This window comes from Cetorhinus maximus, chromosome 18 (assembly GCF_964194155.1).
Source record: "Cetorhinus maximus chromosome 18, sCetMax3.hap1.1, whole genome shotgun sequence".
Classification (NCBI taxonomy): Eukaryota; Metazoa; Chordata; class Chondrichthyes; order Lamniformes; family Cetorhinidae; genus Cetorhinus; species Cetorhinus maximus.
Window position 1 is genome coordinate 36,447,902 of NC_135896.1, and position 15,394 is coordinate 36,463,295.

The 15,394-nt window shown below is 43.5% G+C and overlaps 1 protein-coding gene across 3 annotated transcripts in view; it reads right to left on the bottom strand.

Annotated features, from left to right (window-relative positions):
• eml1 (EMAP like 1) overlaps positions 1–15,394 on the bottom strand; it is a 133,167-nt gene that overhangs the window by 36,442 nt on the left and 81,331 nt on the right. For 2 of the 3 annotated variants that reach the window (XM_078562408.1, XM_078562410.1), the window contains 4 exons: positions 9,595–9,729; positions 7,679–7,707; positions 4,495–4,521; positions 2,212–2,341 (listed from right to left, as the gene is read on the bottom strand). In XM_078562408.1, the coding sequence (XP_078418534.1) occupies positions 2,212–2,341; positions 4,495–4,521; positions 7,679–7,707; positions 9,595–9,729 (321 nt within the window). The remainder of the gene's footprint in view (positions 1–2,211; positions 2,342–4,494; positions 4,522–7,678; positions 7,708–9,594; positions 9,730–15,394) is intronic. The other variant, XM_078562409.1, reaches the window with a different exon arrangement.

The following is a 15,394-nucleotide window of genomic DNA, read 5'->3' on the forward strand; positions in this document are numbered from 1 at the left end:
GATCCTGAATTTCTGAAAACAAAAACAAAAATACCTGGAAAAACCCAGCAGGTCTGGCAGCATCTGCGGAGAGGAACACAGTTAACGTTTCGAGTCCGAATGACCCTTCAACAGAACTAAGTAAAAATAGAAAAGAGGTGAAATATAAGCTGGTTTAAAGGGGGCGGGGGGGGGGGAAACGACACAATTAGAGCTGGATAAAGGGCCAGTGATAGGTGGAGATAACCAAAAGATGTCACAGACAAAAGGGCAAAGAGGTGTTGAAGGTGGTGATATTATCTGAGGAATGTGCTAATTAAGGGTAGAAAGCAGGATGAGCAAGGTACAGATAGCCCTAGTGGGGGTGGGGCGGGGTGAAGGAATCGAAAAAGGCTAAAAGGTAGAGATAAAACAATGGATGGAAATACATTTAAAAATAATGGAAATAGGTGGGAAAAGAAAAATCTATATAAATTATTGGAAAAAAGGAGGGGGGGGGAATCGGAAAGGGGCTGGGGATGGAGGAGAGAGTTCATGATCTAAAATTGTTGAACTCAATATTCAGACCGGAAGGCTGTAAAGTGCCTAGTCGGAAGATGAGGTGCTGTTCCTGAATTTCTGTGCTTCCTTGATTGGCAGGATTGCAGTATTAAATCGTGGCAGGTACTTTAGCTTGATGGCAAATTGGGGTGAGATCCATTTCCCACTTCAAAATCCATTCTTGCCCCCAAATTTCCTTGTGTAATTTAGCCCCACCCACAATGCTCAAACTGAGTTTTGTGCATCCATCAACATTTATTATCCTGAGGGGATAAGCGGGAACAGTTTCTCCCTATTTACTCTGTCCAGACCCCTCATGATTTTGAATAACTCTATCAAATCTCCTCTCAACTTTCTTTTCTCTATGGAGAACTGTCCTAACTTCTCCAATCTATATTCATAACTGAAGTTCCTTATCCCTGGAACCATTCTCGTGAATCTTTTTTGCACTCTCCAATGCCTTCACACCCTAAAGTGCAACGCACAGAACTGGATGCAATACTCTAGCTGAGGCCGAACTAGTGTCTTAAACAAATTCAACATAACCTCCTTGCTCTAGTACTCTATGCCCCTATTAATAAAGCCCAGGATACTGTATACTTTGTTAACTGCTCCCAGAACCTGACCTGCCACCGTCAGTGATTTATGCACATATATACCCAGGTCTCTCTGTTCCTCCACCCACTTTAGAGTTATACACTTTAATTTGTACTGTGTCTCCAAGTTTTTCCCACCAAAATGATAACTAAGCACCTAACATGGGGCAACCAACCCTCAACCCTGGGATTAAGAGTCCCATGCTCTACCAACTGAGCTAGCTGAAATTCCACCAGCTGCCATGGTGGGATTTGACTCCATGTCCCTCAGAACATGATCCTGGGTCTCTAGTTTACTAGCCCAATGACATTACCAGGATGCCAACCAGTCTAATACTTGAAGCAATGGGAGTAGACAAAATTGATTGCAGCACTAATGCAAGTCATTGTACACAGTGGATGCTGTGGCATTGGAACAGCCCCTTTTGTCAGCCTGGAGCTCACAAAGCACTAATTTACCACCAGACCACAACTTTATGGAATTTCACAGGCCCTTCCAGTTCAGTAAGAGTGGACCCAGACTGGAAAACTGACACTCCCTACAATACAACATCAGAAATTCTGTGTAACAGGGTTATATATGACTATAAGGAGATTGGATTGGGCTGATGATCCTTTTTGTGTTTTAGGAAACATCAAACCTAATAAGTAGCATTGCCTAACAGGTGAAATGAAAACTTCAAAGCAGTAACAAATCTACAAGTTTCATCAGTTGGTAAGCGGCAATGCAATACTGCAATTTTCCAAAGTGTATTCTGATTACAACATTTCTACACAATCGATATAAAAGAATTAAAATGAAAATAGACAAGCACTTTTCAAACATGTTAATACATCATTTGGATCTGGGATATGGAATTTAAAATGCACAAATATAAAATAATATCCATTAAAAGTCACAAAAATAGAATCTAGCCCTCAGGACATTTTCACAGAGGATGAGAATCTAGCACAGCCATCATTTTATTAAACAATTTGCATAACCAAATCTGCTATTTTTACCACTGGGTGACTTATTGAAATGAAAAAATATTTAACAACTGTACATAGTTAAGGTTAAATAACTCAACATTGGAGTCTACAGACTGAAGGATACACCCAGTCTAGCTTCAGCTTTTTGGCAGGAAGTTCACCTTTATCTTCCAAACTGTAGGTTTCCTTAATAACTTGGGGCATATACATGGTGATTGGACGTCCACGCAGGAACATTTTTATGTATCCTTCCTCTATAAAAAGAATAGAGAATATAATGCTCATTTCTTGAACACTTTGTTATCGACAATTATATGAGGTGCAGTAAAATCAGATAAACTGACAGTAATATTCAGAGAAAGAGAGACAGACAGAGGGAGAGCAATTGAAGTACAGCCAACACCAGAATTTGATTGAAAATTGTAACTGTCTTTATTATTTGAAAGGTTTCATACAATTTCATTACATGCAATGCGTGTTGCTAATGTTAAAACAATGAAGCAAAAATATCCAAAATGCAATCCAATTGGTGACAACATTCCATATGATCAAAATAGTATCAGTGGCACATGCTATTTAAACAATATTATATATCTGAAACAAAGAAGTCAATGCAGAAAACAGTGTGCAAAAGAAAGAAATCATGATAGAGCAAGACATGACATAGAAATGTGTATGGCAGACACACAAAACAAAATAAAACAAAACAGATGCATTCCTTACAGCCCATCAAACACTTAATTGTAAAAGTTATGGAGTTAAAAACAGATCTGGAAGTATTGGCTAGGGGATTTAAGTGGGCTCATCAAACTTGGAGATCTTGACATGGCAGTAGGGCTGATGAGAATCTGACTTTGGCTTTTAGGAAATGGTAAGGTCAGAGAGGGCGACTTGCGAGTTCCAAGCTTCCCAACAGTTTTAACTGAGGTTGTTCCAGATTCTTGAACAGTTGGTTCTCGGTTCAATAGCAGATTAAGTAGTTCAGCACTGATCTCAGGAGAACCAATCAGTTTTGGAGTCTGACTCAGCATTATCTGTACTGAAACTACATGGAATGGTCATGGACACAGAGCAAATGGGAGGACAGAAGTAAAAATGATTACAGATGACTATAGATATGGTTTCAATTAGATTTTAATGTCTAACAGTATTAATGAAGAATAACAATCTTAGTTCTCACTATTGTAGCATATTGTTTTACAATCTCTCAGCTATTAAAATGTCAGCATCATTATTAAAATTTAATGGATAAAGATTTACATATGTATACCTCAATTATCTATCTCATTTTAAACTGACAGTGTAAGCATTCGCAACTTTTCCAGTTTTCTTATCTAGGCAGTTTTTAAATTTGAAATTAAAAATGAAAGCTCACTGATACAAAACTGTAAGCTTTGGGATTACAATAGAACTCTTAAAAAGGATTTCTCAATTTCACAACTGAGAAAATTGAAATGATACTTGCACTGTAAAGATAAAAAACTGAACAGACAGCGTAAGTGCTAAGTCTATTGTTTGACTATCTTGGGAATCTTCTTGTGGGAGATTTTGACTTTGTGCGATAGTGTGAAATGGGTGATAGCGAGTCAGCAGTGCATTTTACATTCCTCCTGATTTAATTTGCACTGATTTCAATCACGATCACCTTTCCGCTATCACCCAAACTCAGCATTACTCTCTAGTCTACTGTTAACACAGGAAGCTTTAATTTAGACACCACAAAACCCATGGTCACCCAAACTGAGCTTGTCTATTGCTCATTACATGGGATTTGCTGCTAACAGAAAGACTATGTTCAATTCTGTGTTTTGTCTACTAGCATTCATGTGATTTGTTGCAAAGTCACTGCTGACTGAGAGTTATGCCTCTACTAAATTTGGATCACCTACAAGAATTTTGTTTTTAAAGATTAGTACATTTTGACAAACTCTCGTGCAGATATTACAAACTGACAGGTCATCCTGAAAGGTGATTTATTTTTCAAGCAGTGGTGAATTGATGCAAACTTTTCAAAAGCAGGCAACACTACATGACATGTGGCATAGCTCTCTGCACGTCAGTCACATGACTCAACAAGCCAAATTGAAAGACAACACAAGGATCTATGAGTCATAAAGGAGACCTCCTCATTAATTCATGGTTCTCCCACTACCACCCCCCCTCCACCCCCCACCACCAGATGGCAAAATAAACAACATCCAGGATGGTTATGGCTCCAAGGAAAGTCTGTTTAATGCACTTGGAAAGTTTGGTTGCATTGAAAAATGATTCCCAGGTAGGAAAGCTTTGCATTTCAAAGAAAATGTATGCATGCTTGCAGAAGGGGCTGTGTGTGCATGTGAATGAGACCTGACAGTAGGAAACAGGTACGTTCAGAGAGCTAGAATATTGCACAAATGAGACCTACCTTTGCAATGCATCACACGGCGCTTCCCTTGTGATTACAGAGACAGAGACAGAAGTGCTAGATAAAGATGTGTATGAGGAAAGTCAGGTTCACCTAACACCTGTTCTAAGGACTGCACAGCCATATTCATTTACATCTTCTAAATAAGCTGTCATACGACATAGAAGCTCGAGTTCCTCACTTGTCTTAGCATATTTTGTTTTTTAATAAATCCATTACATGCAAATTTCATTCAAGATATATTGGGAAGCAACAGACTCTCAATCCCTCAAACACTAAAAAGGTATTACCCAACAATTCACCAGACATGACTTTTCAAAAAAATTCTATATTAATAAACATGTGCTTTGACTTGGTCAGCTGTTAATCAGCTGCATATTCATATCAGGCATTTGGAGTGTTTCTCTCCTTTAGGAACATACAGCATTATTAAAAAATAGTAATAACAGCAGTACCTGGAATTCATTCAAGTTTCAAACTCACTGAAATTCATTCAAATACTCCAAATTTAAAACCTAACTGGAGTAAGAACCAACATCGAAGTCAGACAGACACTTTTGTAAGACCACTAAGTATGCCTAGTGATCACTGTGGGGGGAAAATGGGCACCGCCCGTTGAGTCTCTCTCATTTATTTTTCTTGGCCCTTCTGTTGTTCTCTTCCCTCCCCCTCAACTGGTCACACCACCTTTTATTTCTCTCCTCTCAGGTATTTTCTTCCTGCACTCTCTATCCCAGCCCAACCCAAAGCCTCTGCTACAATCCCAAGAATGTCTCTTAAGTAAGCACACAGCTACCCACTCTGCCTCTCTTGACATTCTGTGATGGGCCATCAAGGTACGTTTTCCATTTCTTTACAAGCAGCAACCCCAACTACTCAACCCTCCTCCCTCACCAATCTTCGTGCATAGCAAACCTCTGCTCAATTCTGAGTAATTCAGATCACTTTGTTCCATACTGCTTGTAGGGTGACATACACTCTTATGAATTCTCATTGTATTTAAATCCCCTTGTGGCCCAGCCACTCCCTATCAATTTAAGCTCCTCTGATCCTACAATCCCCTCCCCAAACTCACCGTCTGCCTGGGCCTCTTGTGCATCTCACCCTCTTTTTATTCCATGAGTCACAGCCATGCCTCCAGGCCTCAAACTATGGAATTCTCTCCATAAACCCCTCCAACTCGTCACCCCACCTCATATTCTTTAAGGATGTCTGTAAACTTACCTCTATGACCAAGATTTTGTTTATTTCTCCTAATATCCCTTCCTGTGAAGCATCTTGGGACATTTCTACCATGTAGGGAGCTGGTAAGAGAACTGAACATAGAGCCAAGCAGCTGGCAGAGGGACTGGGGAAACAAGTGTTCATATGAAGATTTAGGGTGCAGGAGTAGGAGCGTGTTTATTTATCTGTGTGGTTTCTCTTTTTATTTCAGGTTTATAGCCAAGTGTTTCCTCCTCTGAAGAATAACTTGTATTTTGTTAATGCCTTTCATGACCTTGGAACTTCCTAAATCACTTTACAGCCAAGACTTTTGAAATGTAGTGAATTCCAGCGTTTTGTAATAAGTCCTGAAACAATGCTATTTTATATTTATCAAGTTAAAAGTAAAGATCTATCTTGACAATATCAACATATTCCTTAAGATCGGTAGCACTTAAACAGCAGCTCAGAAATAAATCACACAGGGGGCTGTTTGCCCCTGAAGTGCACTTGTCATTATTAAAGTAAATTTGGGTACAATGCCCCTTACATTGCTGGACCCTCTTCAAATGCAGTCAAGGGCAGACAGCAGAAAAGTCAAAGGAAGTTCAGATGTAGTTCTACACTGGAGCAAAATGGGAACAATGTAATAGCACCCATATTTCCATCGACTTTGTTTTTCTCCCAATAACACATGAAAAATTGGTGCAAAGGAAAATTGGCCTTTAGTTGTATAATTTATATAAGCATTTCATCATAAGGGAATTTCTATCTGGAACTGCATGAAAAAAATAGCCATTTTAAAAAATTCATTCATGGGATGTGAACATTGCTGGCTAGGCCAGCATTTATTACCCATCCCTAATTGCCCTTAAGAAGATGGTGGTGAGCTGCCTTCTTGAACCACTGCAGTCCTTGTGGTGTAGTACTGTTGGGGACGGAGGTCCAGGATTTGGACCCAGCGACAATGAAGGAATGCTGATATATTTCCAAGTCAGATGGTGAGTGGCTTGGAGGGGAACTTCATGTGGTGGTGTTCCCATGTGTCTGCTACCCTTGTCCTTCTAGGTGGTAGTGGTCATGAGTTTGGAAGGTGCTGTCTAAGGAGGCTTGGTGAGTTCCTGCTGTACATTGAAGACCTGTGTCCTTTTCAAAGGCAACAGTAAACTATCTTAGCTGCCTAATGATCTAATTTTACAGATCTTAAGAGTCTCTCCAATAAAAACCCAGATAGGTGACAGTCAAGGCAGTAATAGCTATTTCACTGGGATACCAATATCATCAGCCTTATCCCTTACTGCGTTACTATGAGAACCACCATGTGAACATCAGTTATTCCATTTTGGGGGACAAGGAAAGGAGAAAGAGGCGTGAAAGCCAGGACGATCTATATGCTTTGAAACTGGTCTTCCTAATGATTATATATGATGCTGTGTTGGCAACAGTCAACCTGGTTGAAGAAGATATGCAAAGAAATATAGCTCCTGAAAGGATGAATGGGTGAATGGGTGAATTGGAAGGTGGGGGGGGGGGCTGCGGGTGGGTGTGGTGTCTACAGGAACAGAGCAAAACCTCAGGAACAAGTACTCTATTGCTTGGCAGCAATTATCTTTCACAAATGTATTAAGCAAAGGAAAAGAATGCATTGAGCATCACATTATGACTCATTGTTCAATAAAAAAAACCTCAGCTTCAGTCAATAGGTCCCACATGGTGTTTACCTCAGAAATTTTATGAATGCCTGTTGTGGATGATACACTGCTGTGGTATTCTGGTTGAATCCCCATCCCTAACTTTCCAAAATTAGGTTTTTAAGAATTTAGGAGAATGAAAGACAAAAATTTTCATTTTAAAGAGCAAGAAAATCAAATGAGGAAAGGATGCAAAGCACAAAAAGCAAGAATGTTATAATTTCATGAGAGTCTAAATGAACACTTCAGAAAACTAGCATTGAAAAAGAATAATATTTGTAGCTACTCACCTGCATTAAAGAGAGGATCCTTGGGTTTACTGTGAAAGAAACAATATTAGACTGAATCTTTATATCAGTGTTAGTACCTCTTAAATAGATTGCATGTATTAAGACCATACAGTTACTTTTCTTGTCTAAAAAATAGTTGTTAATTTTTTAAAAATTGTTGAGTTGATTTGGAACTACCTACAACAGCCATCACAACGCCAGCTGCAGGCTATCATCCATAGCGCTGTTACATGGAGCCCTCAGTCAATTCAACTACTTAAGCCTCATCAACATTACAGGTGCAAAAGACACCAATTGAAGTTGGCCTTCAATATTGACATCATATCAGGATGTTTTAATATCAATCAATCTAAGGTTATCTCTTCAGAATGATCTCATGGCAGACATTGAAACCTGAACTGAACCGGTACACCTTTATTTCGTGCCCCTACAAGTTCAAATCACTTCATAATGATCCAATTTGGCAAATTGGATCCAGAATTGGCTGAGTGGCAGGAAGCAGAGGGTGATGGTCGAGAGGTGTTTTTATGACTGGATGCCTGTGTCCACTGGGGTTCCACAGGGATCAGTGTTGGGTCCCTTGCTGTTTGTGGTATTATATAAACAATTTAGAATTGAATGTAGGAGGGTTGATCAGTAAGTTCGTGGATGACACGAAAATTGGTGGGGTGGTAAATTGTGAGGAGGATAGCCTTAGATTACAGGAGGATATAGACGGGCTGGTCAGATGGGCTGATCAGTGGTAAATGGAATTTAATCCGGATAAGTGTGAGGTGATGCACTTGGGCAGGACAAACAAGGCACGGGAATACACGATGAATGGTAGGACCCTGGAAAGCACCGAGGATCAGAGGGACCTTGGTGTGCACGTCCACTGGTCCCTTAAGGTAGTGGGACAGGTAGATAAGGTGGTTAAGAAGGCATATGGGATACTTGCCTTTATTGGTCGAGGCATAGAATATAAGAGCAGGGAGGTTATGCTAGTTAGGCTACTCTAGCCACAACTAGAGTATTGGGTGCAGTTCTGGAATCCGCATTATAGGAAGGATGTGATTGCACTAGAGAGGGTGCAGAGGAGATTTACCAGGATGTTGCCTGGGCTGAAGAGTTTTAGTTATGAGGAGAGTTTGGATAGGCTGGGGTTATTTTCCCTGGAGCAGAGGAGATTGGGGGGGACATGATTGAGGTGTATAAAATTATGAGGGCACAGATAAGGTAGACAGGAAGGAGCTTTTCCCCTTGTTGGAGGGATCAATAACCAGGGGGCATAGATTTACGGTAAGGGTCAGGAGGTTTAGACGGGATGTAAGGAAGAATTTTTTCACCCAGAGGGTGGTGGGAACCTGGAACTCACTGCCTGAAAGGGTGGTAGAGGCAGAAACTCTCATAGCATTTAAGAAGTATTTAGATGTACACTGCAATGCCATGGCATACAAGGCTATGGGCCTAGTGCTGGAAAATAGGATTTGAATAGTTTGGTACTTGTTTGAGCGGTGCAGACTCAATGGGCCTAAGGACCTTTTTCTGTGCTGTAGACCTCTATGACTCTATGATCAAATTGTGCTGGGTAACTGCCTTTAAGAGATAAAAATGTAACACTCTTTACTGTTATTTTAATAAAATGCATTTGAAATGTTCAAAATTTTCCCATCTCTGTGTCACACCCCATGCTACTTTGTTGCTGCACACTGTAGAGACTAATAAATCACCCCAGGCCAACAGATTTAGTTCAAGTCTAAGGAAGGGGACATTAATGGTGTTTTTTTACCCCCAGCTGATGCTATCTACTAACTATGGAAGGCACAAATAACATGTTAATCCTTTTCTCCATGGCAGAGATAATACCATTAAACTTCAGTTCAACATTATAGATTGTGTAGGAATCTTAGAAAACATAAATAAGCACTTCAATTTACCTGTCGCTGGTCTTTTTCCCACTGGAACCACTGCTAGTTGAACCAGTGCGGGTCCTGCTGTTCTTTGACTCTCCAAAGCTCTCTCTACGTGCAGCTGATGACACTCGCTCAGAAGAGTTGCTTCTCTTCACAGCACTAGGTTAAAAAATGGCTCATGAATTCAAAAAATTGATGTCTTTGTTGCAGTTGTATTTATTTTGAGAACCATCTACTTATTTCAAATGAAATATTTTCCAATTGCATGGCTGCCTCCTTCAGATTTTACTTTAATTCAAAATAAAGCTTCAAAATTTGCTACATAAAAGCGGATTTAATATTTTAAAAGCATATACCTTAAATAAACCACAAGGACCTAGAAGCTGGAGTTGTTCTCCTTGGAGCAAAGGAGATTGAGAGATTTGATAAGAGGTGTACAAGATTATGACAGGTTTAGATAAGGTAGACAGAGGAAAGCTGTTCCCATTAGTTGATGGTACAATGACTAGTGGACATAGATTTAATGTTTTTAAGCAAGAGATGCAGGGGGATGTGAGGAAGAAGCTTTTTACATGGCAAGAAGTAATGACCTGGAATTCACTGCTTATGAGGGTTGAGGAGGCTGAGATGATGAATGATTTCAAAAGGAAATTGGATAGGCACCTAAGGGAAATAAACTTGCAAGGCTACGGAGATAGAGTGGGTGAATGGGACTGATTGAATTGCTCTATGGAGAGCCAGCATGGACCTGATGATCCAAATGGCCTCCTTCTGTGCCATAATGGCTCCATGACTCAAAGAATTGAGTCAAAGGATTTATGTGTGTTTCTACCAAGTTTCTGGCTAATTTTCCACATTTTTTCTATCACTTATCAAGAGTATAGTTGAGTCAAAAAACTGCCCCAATACAAAGTTGAATTTGTTTGGAAAAATCCTGTACTATTTTACAGTTATAGGATCCCTTACTAAGTTTATAATATTAAGGACGGAATTTTCCGTGCCCGCTGGCGTTGGGCGTGTTTGGCGGTGTGAGTGGACAATATGGCGAGAAGGCAAAAAATCGGTTTCACGATGTCGTGAAATCAACTTGCAATTGTCCGCTCTGCTCATCAATGGCGGGCTGTGTTTCCCGCCGTGGGACATCAAGAACCTCATTGGAACACATCTGCATAAGCCCAGCTCGCTGGAACAATCCTGCCACGCTGAATTATCTGCCCACGTCGGCAGGAAAACACGCCGGTGCAGAACACATCTTGACAACTGTGACGTGCTGAAGTCAGGACTTACCGTCAGGGCCTTGCTCACAGCGTGGACATCCGAGGGGCAGAAGATACTGGAGTCCAACAGCAACGGCACACTGGAGGAACATCCATCGCATGCTGAGTGGATTCTCGAGGACATAGCTCTGCCGTGAAGCAGCGCATGCAAGTTGGAAAGTCACCGTTGAGGGTCTGCTCACAATGGATGATTGTCGAGGGGGTGAAGAGGAAGGTCCAGTTGTGTTTGGGAGAGGAAGATGTACTGGTGGGTGGGAGAAGAAGGTCTAGGATTGACTGGGAGATGAAGGTGTGTCAGTGGGGAGGTGAGGTTCGGATGGGGGGAGTGAAGGTGTCGGGGGTGGTGAGGTTGGGTGTGGGGGAGCAAAAGTGTCGAGAGGTTGAGGTGGGGGTGGGGGGGTGGGTGGGTGGGGAGGGAGTATGGGGGGAGGAGGGGGTATCGGGAGTGAAGACAGCAACTGGAGAGGTAGGTGTAAGGGACGGAGGAAGATCTAAGGGAAGGAGTTTATATGGGGGAAGGAGTCCAGAGAAGGGAAGGAGTCCACGGGGAGGAAGGAGTCTGGAGAGGGAAAGGAGTCCAGGGGGAGGAAGGAGTCCAGAGAGGGGAAGGAGTAAGGGTGGCGGAAGAGGTAAGGGTGGAGTAAGGAGTCAGGAAGGGGGAAGGACTAAGACAGGGCGGGAGTCCGGTGGGTGGGAGGTCGGGTGGGGAGGGGAGGGGGTGGTGGGGGGTGTGTGAGAAGTGGGGAAGGGGTTCCAAGAGGGGAAGGAGTTCCAAGGGGGAAGGAGTTCCAAGGGGGGGAATTAGTCTGCAGGGGGGATGTCCAAGTGAACGTGCAAGGGAGGGCTCTGATGAGTCCCTGACTGCCTCCTGCGAACTCAGGGTGGGTGTAGTAAAAGGGAATGGTGAGAATGACCGATGGCAGAGTGAGGCGGTAGGGTGGGAGGATGAGGGTGCGACGGTATTGGTGGAAGGGACAGTGAGGGTGGTTGGTGGGGACTTGGAGGCAGACATGGGCGCTGGGGGTGGGAAGGAGGAAGTTGGGGAGGCCAATGAAGGTGGAGGTGGGATTTTCGGGAAGGAAGGGAACGTGCAAGTTCACCTGGACATCTCCGAAAGAAAAGGGTTGTGGCTGGTAGATCATGGTGTGAAGGTGGAAGGTGATGCCAGGAGAGTCGACAGTAATGGGGGAAAGGAAATGGGTGACTGGGGGAGGAGAAAGGACGGGGAAGCTCAAGCAAAACTGTAGCACTACCACGCTTGCTAAATTGAAAGTGAAATGAGAGTCATGGTGGGCGAGAACAGGTACTGCTTGGGGGTGCGATCAGTGGGTGGGTAGAGATGCAGGTCAGCTCAGATGGACAACTGAAAGAGAACCCCAGCAGGCAGCATTGAAAATGGTCAGAACATTGAGATGGGTGTGATGCGGGAAGGATCCGCGTCCCCACACACACACCTGTCCCTCCAGAATCATTTGTGTGCTGGCTGCGTGCAACCTAACTGCTAGTTGGGGGAAGGGGGGGTTGGGGGGATGCAATGGGTGGACACACGAAGCTTGTCAATGAAGCTGAAAAACACCATTACACATTATTCAGTGAAAGTGAATATATTTTCAGATTGTGAAGTGACAAAATGTGTTCACCCATGCAACCAACTGTGATCAGAATTTCTTAACTTTTGAACATCTTAGACTTCCAGGTGCTGCCCTGACATCCGCGGCAGGGGTGGAGACAGCCTGTGCAATGGTTGGCCCAGTTGCCTCTGATGCCTTTGGCATGGATCCCCTGGAGAGTCAAGGCCTTGGGGGCCCCGGCTTGCTTTGGCTGTCCTCCTGTGGGCCAGCTGCTCCCTCTGTGGTGAGAGAGATGAGAGGGAATCACAGGCAAAGGAGACTTGGAGGGAGTGGACAGCATCTGAGATTCTTGAGTGGATGAGGCAGGAGTGTCCAGCTGCTGCTTCTCCCTTCGGGTGCCCAAGGGCCCCAGCCTGACACCTTGACCTCAATGGAGACCTCAATACATGCACATGTGGGCACCACTTCATCAGAGAGCAGGTGGACATACTCCTCAGACCCATGTGCCACTCTGTTGAGGGCTTCCAACAGCTCTGGGTGATGTTCCCACACCTTCTACTGACTCTCCAGGATGAGTTGGAAGGCCGAATCCAGAGGCTCATCATCTGACTCGAACCTCACAGATGCCTCTTCCTCAGCAGTCCTCCGAGTGCCAGGGAGCTCGGCTGAACCTGCCTCCTCCTGCTGCGTAAATGTGTCCGTGCGGCGACTACCAAATCGTGAACCCGAGCCTGCTCTAGATCTAGGTCCCACCGAGGTGTGTGTCTCTGCACTGGTGGAGGGTGTGGGTAAGCACTGTGACAGGTCTTCCAGGCTGCTTATTTCCAGCTCTTCAATGGAAGAGGTGTCCTCTTGGCTGGAGGTGAGGACCTGGATGGAGCTGAGGGACTGGCTGGCTGAGAGTGTCAATCACTTGGCAGTGATTCCCTGTGAACCAAAGTAGAGATAATTAGTGCATGGCAGCAGAGTCAAAATCAGGAGAGAGAGCACACTTGCATTGAGAGAGGGATGATGTGGTACAGGATCCTCACGTGGGTGTTTGGCGCTGACCTCACCATCAGCACAGGTACGGTCCACATCCTATCCAGTCAGTGCAATGGCACACCCCTCAAAGTGAGTGAGGGGTCTAATGTGGGTCACTCCACCCCCGATCAGGGACCTCTCCCCGCCGATGAAAGCATAATACTGCGGATGCTGGAAATCTGAAACAAAAACAGAAAATGCTGGGAAAACTCAACAGGTGTAACAGCATCTGTGGAGAGAGAAACAGGGTTAATGTTTCGAGTCCGTATGACCCTTCTTCTGAGCTCTGAAGAAGGCTCATACGGACTTGAAATGTTAACTCTGTTTCTTTCTCCACAGATGCTGTTAGACCTGTCGAGCTTTTCCAGCATTTTCTGCTTTTGTTTTGCTTTTTCCTTTTTCCCTGCTGTTGTGAGCCAGCTTCTCCTGCATGAAAACAGATGGAGAGAGTGTGAGCAGGACACATGGCACTGCATGGAATGTTTGTGTGGTGAGTGGAGACATGGATGGAATGAGGACGTGAGCTCAGAGGATATGAGCCTGAGGAAGATGTGAGTGTGTATGAGAGTTAGTGGTGTTGTCCCTTGAGGTGTGAGATCCCTGAGGATGTGTGATGGGTTTGAGAGTGTGTGAGTTGAGAGTGATGAGAAGAGTGACTTACCTTGGCGGAATGGGTGAGACAATTCATCCTGCTGCGGCACTGGGTGGCTGTCCTCTTTTGCAGGGCATTGGCGCTGACCACTGCCTCCCAAGCCAGATTAGTGATGTTGCTGCTCAACCTGCGGCCAGAGCAGGGGTAGAGGACATCACAGCGGGTCTCCACTGCGTCCAAAAGGTGCTTGAGGGACGTGACATTAAACCGGGGAGCTGCAGTCTTCTTGCCTTTTGGGACCACGTCTTCTTTGCGGCAGTCATGGGCTGGAAACACTGAGATGTGTGCGCATGTCTGAACTTTAAATATGGTGCCCGGCGTGATGCAGCAGTGAGGTGATGGTGTGGCGGGTGAATGACAGCCCACCCGCCATTGGAATGGCATATTTCCCAGGAATGCATAATTAATGAAGTGGGATTGGGATGATATAGCGTGCGAAGCCGCCATTGTGGCGGAAGGGTAAAATGTCCTTTTTCCCGCCCGCTACCACACTTATTGCAAATCTGGGATAGTTCTGCCCTAAATCTATGTTGGCTATACTCAATTAACACAGAAAGGTGCATCTGACCCAACTGGTTGAACCTTGGGTTTTCATTTTCTCCACAAACATATGAATTTCTTGTAATTCTGATCTTTTTTATGTGGCTATACTGGAATTATCTTGGCAGCTGAAGTGGGCTTTCGAGTTTTATGTGAACATTGATTCTAATCTAGCCTTATTTGATCTTGAGAATATAAATGGTTTCTATTGGAATTTCCATTTGTACCTTGTTATTAACAAAAGACAATGACAAAGTACATGTCATTCTTCGTTGTTAGCTGTCCAGGCAAGAATCAGATGATCTGTGTACCTCCAGCAGACCACAGAACCATCTGTGCACTGAGAGATAATCCTTTATTCTTGCTCTGCCTTATATAATTTAGCACATTATGGTGATATTTCTGCTCTCATAGAAATTTCTGCCACCCATAAATCATTCTTCGTTGAATATAAAATAGTTAAGATAAAATAAAGCGAGTGAGAGAATACATGAGTCGTGTCATGGGTAAGAACGTTGCTTTTTTTTGTTTCTGGTTAGCCTGGTTTAAATCCAGCCCAGACTGACAGGGTGAAAGCAATCTTTGTAAGGGTCCTCAGTAACATCAACTTGGATTTATGTAATGCCGTTAATACAGTAAAACTTCCCAAAGTGCTTGACAGGGACGTAATCAAACAAAAACTGACACCCAGCCAAAGAAGGGGCCATTAAGTCAGTGACCAAATGCTTGGTCCAAAGGCTATAAGAAGATTCTTAAAGTCG